The following is a 17,431-nucleotide window of genomic DNA, read 5'->3' on the forward strand; positions in this document are numbered from 1 at the left end:
CCCCCCCCCGTGCTCCTGCTTCAAAGATGGCCCTTCCTTACAGCCAGATTGGCCCCTGCCGATGTCCTCAGGTGCTGTTTGCACAGCCCCAGGCAGTTACCCGGTGGCGGTTTCTGAACTTGTGTTTCATTACAGAAGAGAAGACACACAAGAAGTCAGATGGGTCTCCGTCTCCTGAGGCAGAGCTGTCCCCTACGGCAAAGGATCAGGTGGAGATGTACGTACTCAGTTGGGACGGCTGAGCTCGGGTGTGGCGCAGACCTGTGTGCCTGGTACCAAGGGCAGCCCTACCCATGCTGTGCATGTTGGGCCCATTGGGGGGGCAGGGAGGGTCTTGCTCGCTCATGCTGTGGGCACGACCTCACACCCTCTGCTTGAATCCAGGGAGTGGGGAAAGGGGGAGGCACTGGTAGGTCTCCCTCCACAGCTGGGTGGCTACACCAGTGCACTCACTGCATTTCCTGGGACGCTTCTGTGCCTCTGAGGACTAAGTGGCTGCACAGACATGGCCACCGAGGCCAGGGGCCAGGATTGGCAGGTGTGTGACGTGCACAGTGCCTGCTGAGCCTGCGAGTAGGGCTCCAGCTGTGATTCAGTCACATGCTGAAGAGCAGGTGGGAAATGCTATTTCGGATCAACTGGGTTAGACCGATTACTGCAAATGACTATTCTTTCTAAACATTCCTCTGAGTCACTGCTGTGAGGGCTAGAGCCTTTTAAATGGAGCTGAAGCTCACAGGTGCCACCCACTGGACAGACTGGGGAAGAGTCCTGCCAGTTGACTCTGGGCCCTGAGCCGCCCCCTGCATGGCCCATTGGCTCTCCCTTCGAGCCCTGAGTGGCCACTGCTTTTCTAAACCATGGACATTGCCTTCCTGGCAGCCAGCCCAGGAGGACCCCTCCGTCAGCACAGCCTGCACACCTGCTTATAGCCTCCTTTGGCACTGGGGCTCCTCAGGGCTCGCCACCTTGTGTGTCACCCAGGGTTCACTGCACCCTGACCTCTGTGAGCCTCTCGGTGCCTGACTGTGGTCTGCTCTCCATCTCAGCCCCTGCCAAGACAGAGGCCACTAAGCCTTGGCCCTGAGTGAGTGCCTGCAGGTCAGCCACCTGTCTCACAGGCTCCACTCCTCCCTGCAGCTCTGGGGACCGGGCCACACAGTCTGGGAGCGGCACAGCCAGGGTTCTGAGCCGAAAGCCAGACGAAGGCACTTCTTCCTCAGATGACTGTTCACAAGTTTATCGTCATTGTAGTTTTCTGAATTGAAATTAAACTTTGAGGACCAAAACGGTCGTTTCCCTATTTTCTGATCACTGCACTGGGACATGCTGTGGGGACCCAGCACGTGCACGGGTATGAGGGTCTCCTGGTGGAGAGGGAGGGGCACAGCTGGAGCGCAGGCTCGGTAGGCCCCACCCATGGAGAGGCCCCCCACTAAGGTGTGACCCTGCTTTGTTGCAGGTACTACGAGGCATTTCCCCCGCTCTCCAAGAAGCCAGTGTACCTGCAGGAGATCATGACGGTGTGGAACAAGTCCCAAGTCTGCTCCTACTCCAGCTCTTCCTCGTCTACAGCCCCGCCGGCCAGCACAGATACATCCTCTCCCAAGGACGGCCACAGTGAAGGCGAGCCCGCCTGGGAAAGGGGCCGGGGACCTCTGTCCAGCTCGAAGGAAGCAGCCCCGGTCCAGAGCCACAGTGAGAAGGGGAGCGAGCGGAGCCGTGGCCCACCGCCTCAGGAGCCCTCACCTTACAGGAAGCAGGCCCGGCCCAGGCCCGAGGGAAAGGCCCGCCCCCGCTCCTGGTCCTCTGGCTCAAGTGAGGCGGGCTCTAGCTCCAGTGGCACCCAGGGGGAGCCGAGGGCACCCGCCAGGGGCGTGAGAGCGAGGCACCGGGCGAGGGAGGTGCGGAACAAGAAGGGGCGGGGTGGACAGAGTCGGATCCTGGCCAAGGGCAGCCAGAAGACGGAGAGGGGCATCCGCACCGGGAGCAGTAGCAGCAGCAGTGGGGGCGGCTCCAAGCAACTGTTCAGACGGGGGGGACGAAGGCCACCCCGGGAGCCGGCCAGGAGGGAAGCCGGCGGCCCCGACGGAAAGGAGGTGTGCGTGGAGAGCAGGAGCGCCCGGGAGTACAAGGAGGAGCCGCTGTGGTACACGGAGCCCCTTGCTGAGTACTTCACACCCTCCAGCAGGAGGAGCAAACTGGAGACCACGTATCGCCGCCGGCCAGAGCCCTGCCCTCGGGGGCTTGACGCCGCCACTGGCGGGGAGCTGGTGGACACCGTGCATGGCCTGTGTGTTAGCAGTCCCCACAAGACATACCTCTCAGCTGGTACCTTCATCGATGGCCATTTTGTTGAAATGCCCGCCGACATCACCAGCGAGGCTGCTGGCCTCCCCGGGACCCCATTCTGTTCTCCGCGGGAGGACGCTCACTACCTGGATGACATTCATCTGTCGGAATTCACACACTTCTACGAAGTGGACATTGACCAATCCATGTTGGATCCTGGTGCCTCAGAAGCAACGCAAGGAGAGAGTCGGATCTTGAATATGATTCGACAGAAAGACGCCGAGAGGACGGACTTGGAGGCCGACTGTTGCATAGTGTTAGACGAGGTGGAGTGGCAAGGGGAGCGTGCAATATGGACAGAGCCTGCCAATGCGGGGGGCACGGAGGGCCTGCACCTGCGGGGGTGCCCTGAGGACCTGGCTGTGTTCTGGGGCTGCTGCTCTTCCAGCTCTGGTGACGCCGAGAGCTTCGGGGGCGACTCCCCTGTCCAGCTCTCTCCGCTCTCGGACAGCACGCTGCTCAGCTCACATGCGCTGGCTGGCAATCAGGAGCTCTTCCCAGAGGTCAGCGATGGACCCGCTCTCCGCTCGTGTTTCTCAGTGTTTGAAGTGCAATGCGGTGACTCTGGTCTACCCTTTTCTTTCGAAACACTCAGCTTGGGAAGTGAACACACGGATTCTAGTGCCCCCGTGCTTGGGAAGACACAATCGCGATTGCTCATATGGACCAAAAATAGTGCCTTTGATGAAAACGACCACTGTTCCAGCCTTTCCACAAGGACATGCAGCCCCTGGTCCCACTCAGAAGAGACACGCTCGGACAATGAGGCGCTCAGCAGCATCCTGTGTGAGGAGCCCGCACCATTCAGCACAGAGGACGTATGTTATGGGGTCCCTAGAGTCCCCTCGAATTATGTAGATGAAGAACTTCTCGACTTTTTGCAAGATGAAACTTACCAGCAGACTAGTAGAAGTTTGGGAGAACTCCCGGCATTAGTTTTCAAAAAGAAGTCTAAACTGGAGTCCGTCTGTGGGATTCCCCTCGAAGAGAAACCGCAAAGCAGAGACGGTGGGCCCACACAGGGGTGTGGGGGAGGCAGCCCTCCCGGGGACCGCTACCACTCAGGGGTCATGAAGGGCATCTGGACACACGTGGCGGATGGGAGCCCGGCAGGCGGGATGGACGGGGAGCCCTTCCCTGCAGACGTGAGCGGCTACTGCTCCTGCCTGGAGGCTAGAGCTAAGGCTGACGGTCGCCAGGAGCCCAGCAGGGCCGTGCAGAGGTCAGAGTACCGCCTGTGGGACGGCCAGAAGGGGGGCCTGCAGAAGCATGCCTTTGCCCCCAGCGTGCCAGCAGAGGTGGACGGGGGCGACTACACCACGCCCTCGCGGCCCTGGGAGGAGGCCCAGGAGAGGGGGAGCACATTCATCTTGGGGGGTGTCTATGGGGAGCTCCAGACCTTCAGTGAGGGGGAGTGGGCTGTGGTGCCGCCCAGCCCCTCGAGGGGCAGCCTGCTGCAGTGTGCTGCCTCCGATGTGGTGACCATCGCGGGCACCGACGTCTTCATGACCCCTGGGAACAGTTTCGCCCCTGGCCACCGGCAGCTGTGGCGGCCCCTGGTGTCCTTTGAGCAGAGGGAGCCGCCCAGGAGTGGGGAGGGCGGTTGGAATAAGGGGTTCTCTTTTATCTTCCACGAAGACTTGCTGGGTGCATGTGGCAACCTCCAGGTTGAAGAGCCTGGGCTCCAGTATCCGTTCTCCTCCCTGGACCTGGGCAGCCCCCTCTCCCAGGTCCTCCATGTTGAGTGCTCCTTCGAGCCTGACGGCATCGCCCCCTTCAGCCCCAGCTTCAAGCCCAAGGCCATCCTCTGCTCCGAATCGGATGGCGAGGTGTTCCACCCCAGGACGGGTGGTGCTGGCCGGACCCAGTACAGGGCCATCCGCATTTCCCCACGGACTCATTTCCGCCCCATTTCTGCATCGGAGCTGTCACCCGGGGCAGGGAGCGAGTCGGAGTCAGAGAAAGAGGAAGCACACCTCCCCATCCCGCCCCAGGTGGAAGCCTTCCAGGACCCTCAGGCTGACCTCAAGCCTCTGGAGGAAGACGCAGAGACAGAGGGCCACTACTACGGCAAGTCAGAGCTGGAGTCCGGGAAGTTCCTGCCCAGGCTGAAGAAGTCCGGCATGGAGAAGAGCGCGCAGACCTCGCTGGATTCCCAGGAGGAGGTGGCCGGTGGCCTGCCTGTGGGGAAGCGGACCCCATGCCTGGGCTGCAGCGGGCACGAGACCCTGCAGACAGAGACTGGCTGCAGAGAGCCCACCCAGGGCCAGGGCGATGCGAGTCCCTTCTGTGGCTGCAGAGCAGGCTGTCCGTTTCCTGTTTGTGAAGACCGTCTGGTGTCCTCGGGGCAGCTGGCCGAGGTACTTGGGCTGGGCGCGCCTGGGTGTGCATGCACACTCGTGTGAGTCTGCGTGCGTGCACACAGGTGTGAGTGAGCGTGTGCGTGCGTGCAGGTCTGGTCCGTGAGACTTGAGGGTGGTACCTTTAAGCTGAGTAGCTGGCTTTCAAAGTAAGTCTGAGGACAGCAGGGTCTTCCTTGTGGTCTTACCCGCACCTGGGCTGTGCTTTGGGAGAGCCCAGCACCCTCAGGGCCTTCCACAAGCCGTGAAACGGTGGGGGCTGTTTATTCAGCAGCCGTGGTGGCGAGGCTCCCAGAGTCTGCCCCCTGGGGACCAGGCACCAAGGTTCAGACGTGATTTCACATCTGCCCTGTTCACCGTGTGGGCCGCAGCCAGCATCCTGCCCCCGAGCCTGTGGGGGGAGCTGGCGAGCTGGGCAAGGTCCCTGTGAGAGCTCTGTCCCCTGGCACCCTTGTGGCCCTGAGGTGTGCTTTGAGGTGTCAAACTGGTGTGGGACTCCCCTCACCCCAACTCCCAGCAGCTGGACCAGGAGGAGGCCAGAGCTGAGATCTGGCCCAGGTGCCGGGCCTGCTCCCACCTCAGTCGGACAGAAGGCATGCCTCCCTTGACTGCACTCTGACTCGGCGGCTCAGCGCTCCCTGCTGTCTCGGGTGCTGGGCGAGGCAGGCAGTGGAACAGGGCAGAGTTGCCGGTGGGATTCCAGAGCTGTGATGCTTCATGAGAGCAGACTCTTCTTTATGCCTTGGGGCTGGGAGGTCTTTTCCGCTGCGGCCTTCTTCACCCACTCTGTTTCATCCGGTTCCAGAAGGGGAAGGAGCAGCAAGGGGAGCAAGGCGAGACTCCGCAGCGCACGCCGGCCGCCTCCCTTCACCTTCTCGTACGTCTGACTGGAACTGGGTTTTGGGGAAGCCCTGAACCTCCCGTAGAACCCCGGGGACGCAGTGGGGGAATATGACAGGCGCCCTCTGCAGACAAACCTGCGGACTGGGTCCTCCTCCTCCTGGGGTCCCTCTGGAGGTCGACTGGTGCCTGGGAGACTAGGGCTGAAGACTTACACAAGGGTGCATGTCAGTGGGTGCTCATACCTATGGGAGCCCCTTGCATCCCCAAACATGTCCTCCCGCGTGTGCGTGTGCACACAGCTACATGTGCCTTTTGTCCCACCGACAACCCCTTCCCCATGCGGTCTGATGTGCCTTGAGTGATCCCAGGAGACCATGGGTGAGGGGTGAGTGCTAGACACCTGGTACCAGGCTGTGGGCAGTGGTCAGCAGAGGGGAGCGATGAGGGTGTGTGGCTGACACACAGTGGGACATGCCCCACGTGGGCTCTGGGACGTGGCTTGACTTAGGCACTGCCAGGAGAGCGTGATGTAGGTCATCCAAAGGGCGCCAGGTGCCCAGCTCCCTGAGCCCCACCAGGCCCCATGCAGCCCCAGCAGCATCGTCCACCACCTTCCTGGAATGGATGCAGGCTCCTCAGCCCAGTAACTCTGAGCCAGAGAAGATGGGCTATGGTGGGGAGTGGGGGGTAAACCTATCTTGTCCATGACCCATGGGGAGGGGGGAGCTGATGCTGTCCCCAGAGTGAGGTTTCCAGCATGACCTTCTCTGCCCACTATGCTGCTTCTGTCAGCCTCTTGGGCTTGGGCACCTGAGACAGGTGGTGAGTGATGGGCGGCCCTTGCTGGTGGGCAGCTGCTCCACTCAGGGCAGGAGGGTGGGGGTGGGGGACTTTGCAGCAGATTGAGGAATGGACCTGGGAGGCCTAACCTGGAGCCTGGGCCCCCTGTGTGCCCAGTACCATCTTCCCTTGCCCGCTTGTCAGCAAGCCCAGAGGTTGGGATGGTGCACTGTACAAGCTGCAGGGCGGCTCTGTGAAGCCTGAGCTGTGACCAGCTGAGCAGCAGGAAAGAGGCCCTAGAATGCTCCTGGTCACTGGGGTTGGGTCCTAAGGGCATCAGGAACTGCCCACCTCACTGTGTCGTTGGGTAGGGTCTGCCCAGGACCAGTGGTGGCCACAGTAGGGGGAAGCTGAGAAAATGGCGTGGGCGCCACATCTTACTGCTGCTGGCTCCCTAGGCCCATTGACACCAGGCGGAGATCATACATGCCTCCATCTTCCTACTTGCGTGTCCATTCTGACAGTAGCACTCACCGGTTGTGGAGCCAGTGTTTCAACTGGGCTCTACAGTTCTTTGCAGTGGCCACCCGTGATCCCAGGTGAGGCTCGTGACAGTGGCTGTTATGAGGGAAGCTGACGTGGGAGACCGTCCAGATGCAGTTGTTGATTCGGGATAGGCTCTTGGTCCCTGTGAGCCTCAACACTGAGACAGCTCAGCTCAGGCTCTGAGAGTCAGCAGGCCCAGAAGCACTCCTTCCAAAGCCAGCCTCCTGCCCCCAGCACTCAGCTTGACCCCTCTGTGGGTTGGGAAGTCTGTTGCGCTGTCTCAGGCTCTGGCTCTGGGTCTGCCGCTGCTGCCCTAGTGTCACAGCTGTCTCCCAGATCAAGGATCTCAGGGTCCGGAGGACATGCCCCATGCTTGGCTCATCTCTTTCTGCTGAACTAAGTCGCCCCCTCCTGCTTCTGAGCAAGATGGCCTTCACATTCGTCCATGTGAAGACTCCCAGCCGAGTCCTTCAGTCCGACCAGTATCTCCCTCACCACCAAGCGCACAGACCTATTGGGAACAAGAAGATGGTGTCGTGGGAGTCGCGTGAGGCACTGCAGAAGAGCAGCACGCCTGACATCTTCACGCTCTAACATCTGTGAGTCGACATGGAAATGGAAGCTCAGCTCGTGGTCACCATCGCAAATGAGGGACCGAGTTGTAGATCCACAGAGAGAGGCACCGTTTCAAGTGCAAAAATCCCGTTAGAGAGCTGTCGACCACTAAGGGCCAGATTTAAAGAAAACTGAAACCAGTCCACAAGAGCCAAAATGCCACCAGAGTACATCCGACTTGAATTTAGAGACCATCTGGGAGCAGAGTTGACACCGAACACTGATGACCAAATGGTTTGTGGGTTGACCTGAAGAAAGCCAGAGGTCATGACCAGAAGAAAAGACCAAGGAGGACATCAGGAGAGGCGCTGAGACTCGCTCGCTCCTGGGCGTGGGGCAGCTAACGCTCACGCATGGCGGACGCGCTGAAGTCAGCGCTGAACAGCACGTGCCCAAGGGCAGCTTGAGGAGACGGAGCAGGTTCTCGCCATGACGCACACAGAGTACCCAGCAGTGGGAGGCCAGATGGGAAGCACGCTCTCAGATCCACTGAGAGGACACCGGAGCCTCAAGTGTGATGCTCAGGGATTCTGGGAACAAAATAGTGAGCCAAACACGATGCATCAAAAGAAGGTAAACGAATACACTGTCCCTGAAAGAAATGCTCCACATTCAGCCATTTCAAGTGGTAGCACATGGTGTTGAAGAAAGACACTTAAGCCACACGGAAGGAAGGCATTAGCAAAAAACGTAGTACCCGACAGCACAGGAAACCCACTGAAAGCATGGGGCAGACTGCCGCAGTACTCGCTTTCTCAGGCGAAGAGACTTGGAAGGCGGCTGCCCAGCCCCACAGAGAGGTGACCCGCTAGAAGGAGGAAATTGTCGAGCAGTATTGATATCACATACAAGTAAGGCTTTATGAAGGCAACTGAAAAATGCTTGCAGCGTCCGTCTGCCGGGAGCTGCCAGAAGTTGGGGCGTGTTGGATTCAGAAGGCGTGGTATGAGGTCTCGCTGCTGGCTGGTGTCTGCTGTGTCTTGGCTGAGAGCTAGAAAGGTGTCTTGTGCTGTGCTGACCACACAGGCAGACAGTGTGCGGCTCATACCAGCGATGATGGGAAGCATTAAGAAAAGGGAGTCCGTGTAAGGCATCATCAGAACAAAAAATCTTACCATAGTGAATGATGGGGGGAGTGCGGAGTGGAGATCCAAAGCCCATTAGTAGGCCACTGGAGATCCCCTTGCAGAGGGGTCTCGGGGAGGAGATGAGCCAGTCAGGGTGCGATGTAACAATGATGAGAAATACAATCTTCCTCTAGTTCCTAAAGGTTTCCTCCCCGCTCCCACTACCATGACTCGAATTCTATCTTGCAAGACTGGCTGGACCAGAGGAGGTACACTGGTACAGATAGGAACTGAAAATACAGGGAATCCAGGACGGATGAGCCCTATAGGACCAGTGGTGTGAGTGGCAAAACAGGGAGGGTAAAGGGAGAATGGGTAGGAAAGAGGGAACCGATTACATGGAACTGTGTGTGACCTCCTCCCTGGGGGACAGACAACCGAAAAGTGGATGAAGGGAGACGTCGGACTGGGCAAGATATGACAAAATACCCATTTATAAACTATCAAGGGCTCATGCAGGAGGGGGGAGCGGGGAGGGAGGGGAAAAATGAGGACCTAATGTCGGGGGTTTAAATGGAGAGAAAATGTTTTGAGAAACGATGTACAAATGCGCTTTACACAATTGATGTGTGTATGGATTGGGATAACAGTTGTATGAGCCCCTAATAAAATGTTAAAAAAAAAAGAAAAGAAAAGGGAGTCCAGAGCACGTCATTGTGCTCGTGCGGAGCCCGGACACAGACCCAGACAGACACTTGTGCAAGATAAGGGGATGTGGTGTGCTTAGAATCAGGAGATGATACATCAGGGTTGCATCCTTGTGCCATACACGACGTGTCTGCTCAGCAGATGGTGTGACTGGCGGGCATCGTGAGGACCTACAGCAACCCCCGTGCACAGCAGAAGGAGACCCCTACAGTCGCTCCTGTGCCCGAGCCCGTGGATGCAGCCCCAGTGTGTCAGTCCACCTCGTGGAGGGCCTTTCTCTTTGTCACCGCCCCCCACTTTACTAAGCACGACATCCTTCTCCAGGGACTGGTCTCTCCAGGCAACATGTCCAGGGCATATAAGAAGAAATCTTAAAAAAATGAGAGAAGAAATCTTACCATCCTTGCCTCTAAGGAACCAGTTGGCTGTACTTTTTACAAGACAGATGGGTTTGTCCTTTCAGCAGTCCGTGGTACTTTGGACCTTCTTCTCCAGCACCACAGTTCAAATGTAGCGAGTCTTCGGTCCTCCTTGTCCGGTGTCCAACTGTCACATGCACAGGAAGCAGTGGAGAAAGCCGTGGCCTGGGTCAGGTGCACCTTAGTCCTCAAAGTGATGTTGAAAGGCACTGAAACAAGCTGGACTATGAAGAATTAGGCGTCGGGGTTGGAAGAAGGCTCCTCAGGAAGCTGGGACAGCCTTGCTTGTTGAACGGGAGAAGGACGTAAAGCACTTAGTGGCGAAAATCAAAGCTGACAGCTCTCAGTATGAATCAGCCAGTGTAAAGAAGAGTCCACACACCTGGACGATAACACGGGACATGGAGACACGTGGACGTTAGCAGTACATGTGGATGATAACATGGTACACGTGGACAATAACACGATACAGGTAGACAATAGCACGGTACATGTGGACATTCACGGTGCATGTAGACAACACGTATATGTAGACACTGGACAGTAACACGGTGCATGAGAAAAGAGATGGGCTTGGCCAAGGGTTTCATTCTATTTGGATCCGTACTCAGTACCCTTGAAAGCAGAAGCCAGGAGGTGAAAGGAGTATCGCACCGGGCACATCTTCACAAGCCCTCCTCAATAACAGGTGAGAGCACAGATGATGCCTTTGAGGATGAGGTGCCTGACCCAGCCATGGTGCGTCCAGTCCCTTCATAGCCGTGTGAAAATTGGACGGGGAATAAGGACAGCCGCGGATAAATTGATGGGGTCTAGAGTTACCCTGTTGGCAACGAGTATTGAAAATACTGTGGACTGCTAGAAGAATAAGCAACTCGCTCTTGGTGACAGTGCAGCCAGAATGCCTCGTAGAAATGAGGATGGCAGGAGACCGTTCCCTGGAGAATTCCATCATGCTTGTGCAAGTCAGGAGAAGGGAGACTTGGAGAATGGACGACACAGCATGGCACTCAGACCTCAGCGACTGAGGGGGCGTGGGGCCTGGCTCTGTTGTACACAGGATCCGTCCGAGTCAGAATCAGCTCGAAGGCAGCCAATAGCAACAGGTGCCCACACCAGCCACTTTGCCCTTGACCGGAGGAGGGAAGCATAGGGACGGGAGAGGATGCTGTAGAGGCTACTGGGAAGGTGACCCCATTGAGTGCCGTGGAAGCTGGGGTCCACCAGGGTTGCCTCTGGGGCCCCAGCTGCCCAGTGACAGGTGTGGAGAGGACCCACCACTAGAAGCCTCTCCCCCCAACTGCCCAGGAGGAGTCATGGTCTGCTGTCGTGGGCCCTGCTCCCCATGTGGCCTCATCACTCCCCCAGCTGACCCCTGCTGACACTGCTCCCCTCACACAGCCCTTGTGAGGGCTGCCTCCTGCCCACAATTTGCCCCTGGAGTTGCCTGTGTGCTGCTCCTCGGGGGTGGGGGGTGGGGGTACCCTGAGGGGGGGTGCCCCTTGCCCCACCCTGGTTGTCCTGCTCAAGAGTGCGAGTGACCCACCCCGTGTTTGGTCTCATCCGCAGTTTCCTGTGTTGGACACGGACGTGCAGGACACCAGGAGGCCCCAGGAGAACCCGAGCTGGTGGGAGAAGGCCCTCTTCTCCCCTCTCTTCCCCACATCCGAGTGTGATGGTAAGGACGCCAGGGCCGTGTGCTGAGCTGTCACCCTGCCAGGAGTGCTGGCCTCCACGTGTCTCTTCGAGTAGTGAATGCTGTGTCTCACCTGGGGGCCCAGGGCCATGGGCTGGCCCAGTGGGGACATGCAGGAAGAGTGCTCTCTCACAAGGCAGCCAGAGTGGCTGGGCTGGGTGGGTGGAGAGGGCAGGATGATCGCACAGCCGGGTGGGCATCCAGGCCAGCCTGTGTCAGCTCAGCTTTAAATGGGGGGACGGGCAGGTCTCAGGCCGGCCGAGGCCATGCATACCCAGCTCTGCCCCGTCTCAGTCTCAGCCCTGCCCAGGATGGCAGGTGGGCGAGGCTGTGCTTGCTCAGTCTGTCCCCCGCCCTCAGAAGAAGCCCTGGTGAGTTTCCCAGTAGCTAGTCAGTCAGCCTGCCACCGTCAGCACGTGGATGCCATGTGACAGCAGCTCCGACGTGGGGTGGGGGGCACATGGAGATCAGCAGCAGAGCAAGTCCACTCTCCTTAGGTGGGAACTGAGGTGAAGGCAGCCTCTGTGGAACCCCAAACTGTGGGCCCAGGTGAGACTTGGGCCATTGGTAGTAGCCACACCAGCAGTGACCACCAGGATGGCCACACAGGAATCACCCCCTTCCTCCCAGCCCTGCAAGCTGATAGCCCGACTCCAAGCTGAACAACTGGGGCTCAGAGGGGAGTTTGCCTCTTGCTCTATCACAAGCCAGGAACAGCCTAGTCTGTCCACTCCAGGGCAGGACCACAGACCTCTAGGACAAGCAGCTACTCAGAAGTCCAAGAAAAGTAGTCCTGACCTGTTAGCCAGCCCCACATGGTCACCAGGTCCCTTCCCAACTCCCTACTCTTTAGTGCAGGTCCCCAGCTCCTGGCCTCCAGCCCTCCGTCCCCCCTGTGTTAGACAGGGTTCTCTAGAGAAACAAAACCAGAACGTTAATAATGTTATATATATTTAGATAGATAGATATAACATAAGAAATAAACAGTTCATTAATCTATAAAGCAGTACAAATGGCTCACTGAAACTCACTTGTGTGAGTTTCTTGAAGGCCGCCAAGTGGTCCTCTGTAGAGCAATTCAGGCTATCCGGCCACAGGCAGCAAACAGCAAGTCAGCCAGATGACAGGGTCGGACAGTCCCCAGCGCAAGAGGTGTACATTCTAGTATCGTGGCAAAGCAGGTCTTGAAGGAACCTCAAATTATAGCGACACAGTCCACGGGCTAGGTGCCCCATAGGTAGTATAGCTTGCAAATGGAGGCACAGAACAAGCAAGGCAGCTGCACACTGGTCGAATAATCAAAGAACAAGAAATAAGAAAGGCGAGGCTCCCTGAGCCATTTATCTCTCCGCCTTCAACTGATCTCACACGTGTTCATTGGCTGTGTTGGCACAATAAATGTTAACTATCTCACCCCTTCAGCTCCTGGCCAGGCTCCTGGGCTGCCTCCCGCCCTGCCCTCTGGCTCTCCCCAGGCTCCGGTCCACGTAGAGTACACAGTCGGCCCAGGGTCAGCCTGGAGCGAGTGGCTGAGCCTCATCGCTGCACCCGGACGCCGGCCGGGGATCTTGAGGCCGCTGTGCCACGGCTTTAAGAAGCCCCCCAAGTGGCGACCACGCCTCCCCTGCAGTGAGTCCCTCTCATCTCTCAGGGCTGGCCACTGAGCAGCAGAGCTTTTCAGGGACATAGCGGCAAGGTGCCCGATCCTGAGCTGTGTCCTAATGGAATCCCCCTCTTCCCCTCCTTCCTTCCCAAAGAGTATTACCCCCACGACAAGGGAGAGGACGGTCCAGGAGAATTCCAGGACATCAAGGACGTGCCCAGTAGCGAGCACCCGCTGGACTTCAATAGGGTGAGTGGAGTGCCCAGGCATGGTGGGCTCAGGCCTCCTGGGTGCCCTTTCTCACACCTGCCAGAGAGGCTGACTCAGCCTTCTCCCCTCGGACCTGGACTGGGGGCGGTTTTTACCATGCACCCTGGGAGCCAGCCAGTCACCTGTGGCTGTGAGCTCTGCAGAAGTGTGGCCGGGCCCTCTTAGCCCAGCCCTCCCCGGGCAGCACCGTCAGCACTCCAGGGCTCTCTCCGAGTGTGGTGGCTGGGGGTCACCAGGCTCAGTTCACAGCCTGGGGCCAGTTCCCGTGTGCTGTAGGCCAGACCCCAGCAGGTGCTCATCTCTTGTCAGCACCCGCTGCCCGACCGTAGCTGCCCGACCGTAGCGCATCCCTAGAGGCCGGCTTCATCCCACCTCTGCCGTCCTGGCACTCGGCTGCTCCTGCAGTGTGAGCTGGGGTGGGTCGGTGCTTCACTTACCCTTGGGCTTCTCACTGTGGCCGGGCCTGCAGTAGCCCCTCGCCTCTGACCCTCGTCCCTGTAGCACACAAACCATGGACACACTTGGAGAGGAGAGCTGACCTCTAGGCAGACAGCCTGCATCACCTGGGTCACACTCACCCTGTGAGCAGACCCTCCCCGAGGGTCCGACAGATTTGAGCCCTGGCCCCCACCCTCTTGACCACCAGGTCCTCTTAGTGTTGTGCTACACGTGGCTGGGTCTGCCTGTGGGAGTGGGGAAGGGGTTCCTGGTCAGGTTGTTTCCACTCTGACTCACTGTGGACAGGAGGACAGGCGCTGCCCCACAAATCACTAACAGGTGCCTAAAAGGGCACATGTCCTGGGCAGTGTGCGGCCTCTAGGGCAGCTGGGAGCTCCTGTGGAGCTGAGGGGCAGGTCTCCAGGCCGCTGCACAGAGCCTCTGGTTCATCCACACTACAGGCAGGTCCTAGGGTGTGCCGGGCCCGGGGCCCAGGGTCAACACCGGGCATGGGAGCCCCGTCGGTGGGGCGGTGGGGCCCGCCCCTGTGACCTGTGGGCCCCTCTGCTCCCCAGGTGTCCTCCGTGTATGAAGCCAGGTGCACCGGGGAGAGGCTCTCGGGCGCCCAGGCCCACGGCTTCCGCAGAAAGGTGGGCTCCGGCAGCAGCTCGGCCGCCGGCGACAGCGGCTCAGAGGACAGCGGCTCGGAGGGCGGCGGGGGCGGCTGGGCGGGCCCGGGCTCGGAGCTCTTCTCGCGGACCCACCTCTGAGCCCGCGCTGGCCCGCCAGTAACGCTCTCTCTCTTCTCGCTTGTTTTAGAGTTGAGGACAGCTGTCCTGTGAAGACCCCCCCCCGCTGTTAAATTCTTGGCTCTTTGACGTAGACTAGACTGTGTTGTCCGACCGGAGCGGGCTGCATGTGCTTGTCTGGGAGCGCCGCTGCTCCCGCCCGCATCCCGGCAGATCCGCCCATGTCTCCACGGCCCGCGCAGCCTCCGCCCGCCCCCGCCCGTCCGGCAGACTCGTGGGCACGTGGCACGTGGCGTGAGCACAGGCCGTGCTTGCGGAGGGCGGATGCTCGGCTGACGCGGGTGGTGACGCCTGGCTTGTGACTTCTTGCTTCCGGAAGAAGCCGAGGCTGGGCAGCGAGGGGGCTGGGCAGAGGACCTTAGTCGGGAAGGAGGAAGGAGTCCTTTCAGGGAGTGTCAGACCCTCGCTTCCCCCCACCCTGTGCCTCGTTCTGTGTGGACAGTGCCCGGGGAGGGGCGGGCGCACGTGCGCGCTGCCAGCCCAGGCTCTCGAGGTGCCGGCAGTGAGGCCAGGGCCGTATGCAAAACCCCTCAACGTGCGAGCTCGTTTTCCTGTGCTCCCCACTTGTGGCGTGGGGGTCTTCGCGGGGCATGCGAGCGGTCTGGGCCGATTACGGCAGTGGTCCTAGGGGCCCGTGGACCCGCACAGCCAACCTCGAGGGCTGAGAGCAGCCGTCCGTCCGTCCGCTCTGAGCGTGGGGCTGACACACGGAAGATGGCATTGGGTCCCGGGCAGGGTCCTTGGCTGCCTCTGTGCAGCATGTCTTTCGACACTTTACATGGGCTGTGCGGGCGCGTGCACGCAAGTGTGCGTGCGTGCTTTGGGTTTGTGTTGCTGTTATTTATTTACAGACTTCAGATAAGTTCTATGTATTTTTCTTTTTTCTGGAGCTTCCTAAAAATTGACCAGCCTCTGCACTGAAAGGGAATTGAACAGCAAAGAGGCCGCTGCTGTGTCAGGCCCAGGACTCCGCTTCTGCGCCCTGGAGACCTGGTTGGTGGCAGAGACACTTGCCAGGCAAGCTCTCAGCGAGGGACTCCGGGCATGTGCTCTGTGTTGTCCGGGGTCAGTGGCTGAAGCTCGGAGACTCGGCAGCAGAGGTGAAAGTGTGGCTTTTAGTTTGGGGAACAGATGAATGACCACAAAGAGAGGGCATTTAGAAAGTGTGCAAACCGAGCTGTGCGGTGGTATGCCGAGACCACATGCCGGCCCCGCAATACGTCTCTCCAACTTGACCTTCACCAGAGTAACAGATGTTTGTTTTCTTGTGGAGTTAACACCAAATAAAAACCTGAAAAACAGCGGTGTGGTTTCACTTCCCAGCAAAACCTCCTTTCCTGAACTACCTCGCTGTTTCTGGAGAGTGCCCGGAGCAGGCAGGGGCCTGGGACTGCTGGCAGCAAGCAGGCCCTTCCCACACCCTGGACCCCACGTGTGTGCGGCATTGGGCACTAACACTGCTGGGGCTGTTTCCCAAGGCCTAGAAGAGCATGTCTCTGGTCCCCAGGTAGTAGATGACCCCCCCCCCCAAAATGGCCTCTACCCTGTCAAGAACCCCCTCGGTGACCCCACCCTCTGTGGGGGCCCCTCCACAGTGACAGCCCCCCTCCCCAATCTATTGGCTGTGCTGTGACCATTGGGACTTGTAAGGGTTGGAGGCCTGGCTTATGTTCCTCTGTAAGAAACTGGGTGTGTCTCCCCATACACTGGTGGAGCCCGCAGCCCTTTGACACCAGGAGTGAGTGCCCCCTCCAGGACCCTGCAGGCACTCCCCACGTAGAGGCCTGTGGACTGCTACCCCTTCCCCACTTCTGGGGCTCCCTCCCCTGACCCTAGCTAGCAAGCCACCCTAGTTCTAGCGCATGACTTCAGCATGCCCCCCACCCAGGCACAGCCCTCCGGGGGAGCCGAAGCAGTGAGCCCCCAGGGCTGGGAAGAGGTAGCATGCTGGCCTCTGGTAGTCACAGCTCCTGGCTAGCAGCTCTGCAGCTGGGTTTGTAAAGCACTTGGTGGCCACTGCCTGAAGGCTCCCCCTTCAAACCCATCAGCCGCTCTCGGGAGAGGTGGCATGGCAGTCTGCTGCTATAAAAGGCGGCAGCCATGCTGATGCCCTGTTTGGGTTTTATTTCCCTCTCTCTCCAAAGCCAGGAGGAGCCCGGGTGGCGTCGTGGGTTACGCTTCCGGGGTAGCTGCTGACGGTGAGGTCCGAGGGTCACGCCTGCCAAGGGCACTTCTACTTTGTCCTGCAGGGTTTCCGTGGGCCAGGCAGGGGCTGGGGGCTGATGCAGGTGAGGTGCTGCTAGAACCTTGTGCAGCTCATTCGAGGAGACGGTCTGGCATTCCCTGGCCCCATGAGTCGTGGCCGCTTGTGGAGAGAGTGGAGGCCGTGTGCTAATGAAGCTCGTGGTCTCTGGCGTGGGACACTGGACCTCAGCCTGCCCTGCCCGCTCCCGAGCCCCTCCAGCATAGTCCATTTGCCTCTTGGATCATGGAGTCGGCCCAGTGCTGCGGCCAAGTCCCGCTCTGTAGTAGCACCGGCCCCTGGAACAAGCTTTCTGTGTGAGCTGAATGAGGCCGCCCTGCCAGAGTGGGTCTTAAACCCAGCCCTCTAACAGCTGGGGGTGGGGTAGATCACCTAGAGATCTTTAAGGACCTTCTCCCAAACCTGGGGGTTTTGAGGTTGGGGTGGGCGGGGGCAGGGGGGCGTAGAGGAATACAGAGAACCTTTCTTCAGATCCCAGAGAAAGACGGCTTCCCCTCAGTGCACAGGGAGGGAGAACACACATGCATAGCCACGGGCAGGGCAGGAAACACCTTCCCTCAGCGTGTGTGGACACGCGCACCCCCATCCTGCAGGCCCGCAGAGGACCCGTGAAGCCGCTTGGTGGTGGTACAGGGCAGACAGGGACGGCCCTCTGAAGCGGA

The 17,431-nt window shown here is 59.3% G+C and overlaps 1 protein-coding gene across 5 annotated transcripts in view; it reads left to right on the forward strand.

Annotated features, from left to right (window-relative positions):
- Positions 1-15,807, forward strand: part of KIAA0232 (KIAA0232 ortholog) — a 24,158-nt gene extending 8,351 nt beyond the window's left edge. The window contains exons 4-11 of one of the 5 annotated variants that reach the window (XM_045289456.1): positions 136-217; positions 1,463-4,712; positions 5,512-5,589; positions 11,260-11,368; positions 12,809-13,015; positions 13,144-13,238; positions 14,273-14,347; positions 14,517-15,807. In XM_045289456.1, the coding sequence (XP_045145391.1) occupies positions 136-217; positions 1,463-4,712; positions 5,512-5,589; positions 11,260-11,368; positions 12,809-13,015; positions 13,144-13,238; positions 14,273-14,347; positions 14,517-14,522 (3,902 nt within the window). In that variant the 3' untranslated portion in view covers positions 14,523-15,807. Of the gene's footprint in view, positions 1-135; positions 218-1,462; positions 4,713-5,511; positions 5,590-11,259; positions 11,369-12,808; positions 13,016-13,143; positions 13,239-14,272 lie in introns of all 5 variants that reach the window. The other 4 variants (XM_045289457.1, XM_045289458.1, XM_045289459.1 and 1 more) reach the window with 4 other exon arrangements.
- Positions 15,808-17,431: the final 1,624 nt, after the last annotated feature.

The sequence above is a fragment of the Echinops telfairi genome, unplaced genomic scaffold, assembly GCF_000313985.2.
Source record: "Echinops telfairi isolate 266 unplaced genomic scaffold, ASM31398v2 ScPeMD7_28;HRSCAF=97, whole genome shotgun sequence".
Lineage (NCBI taxonomy): Eukaryota > Metazoa > Chordata > Mammalia > Afrosoricida > Tenrecidae > Echinops > Echinops telfairi.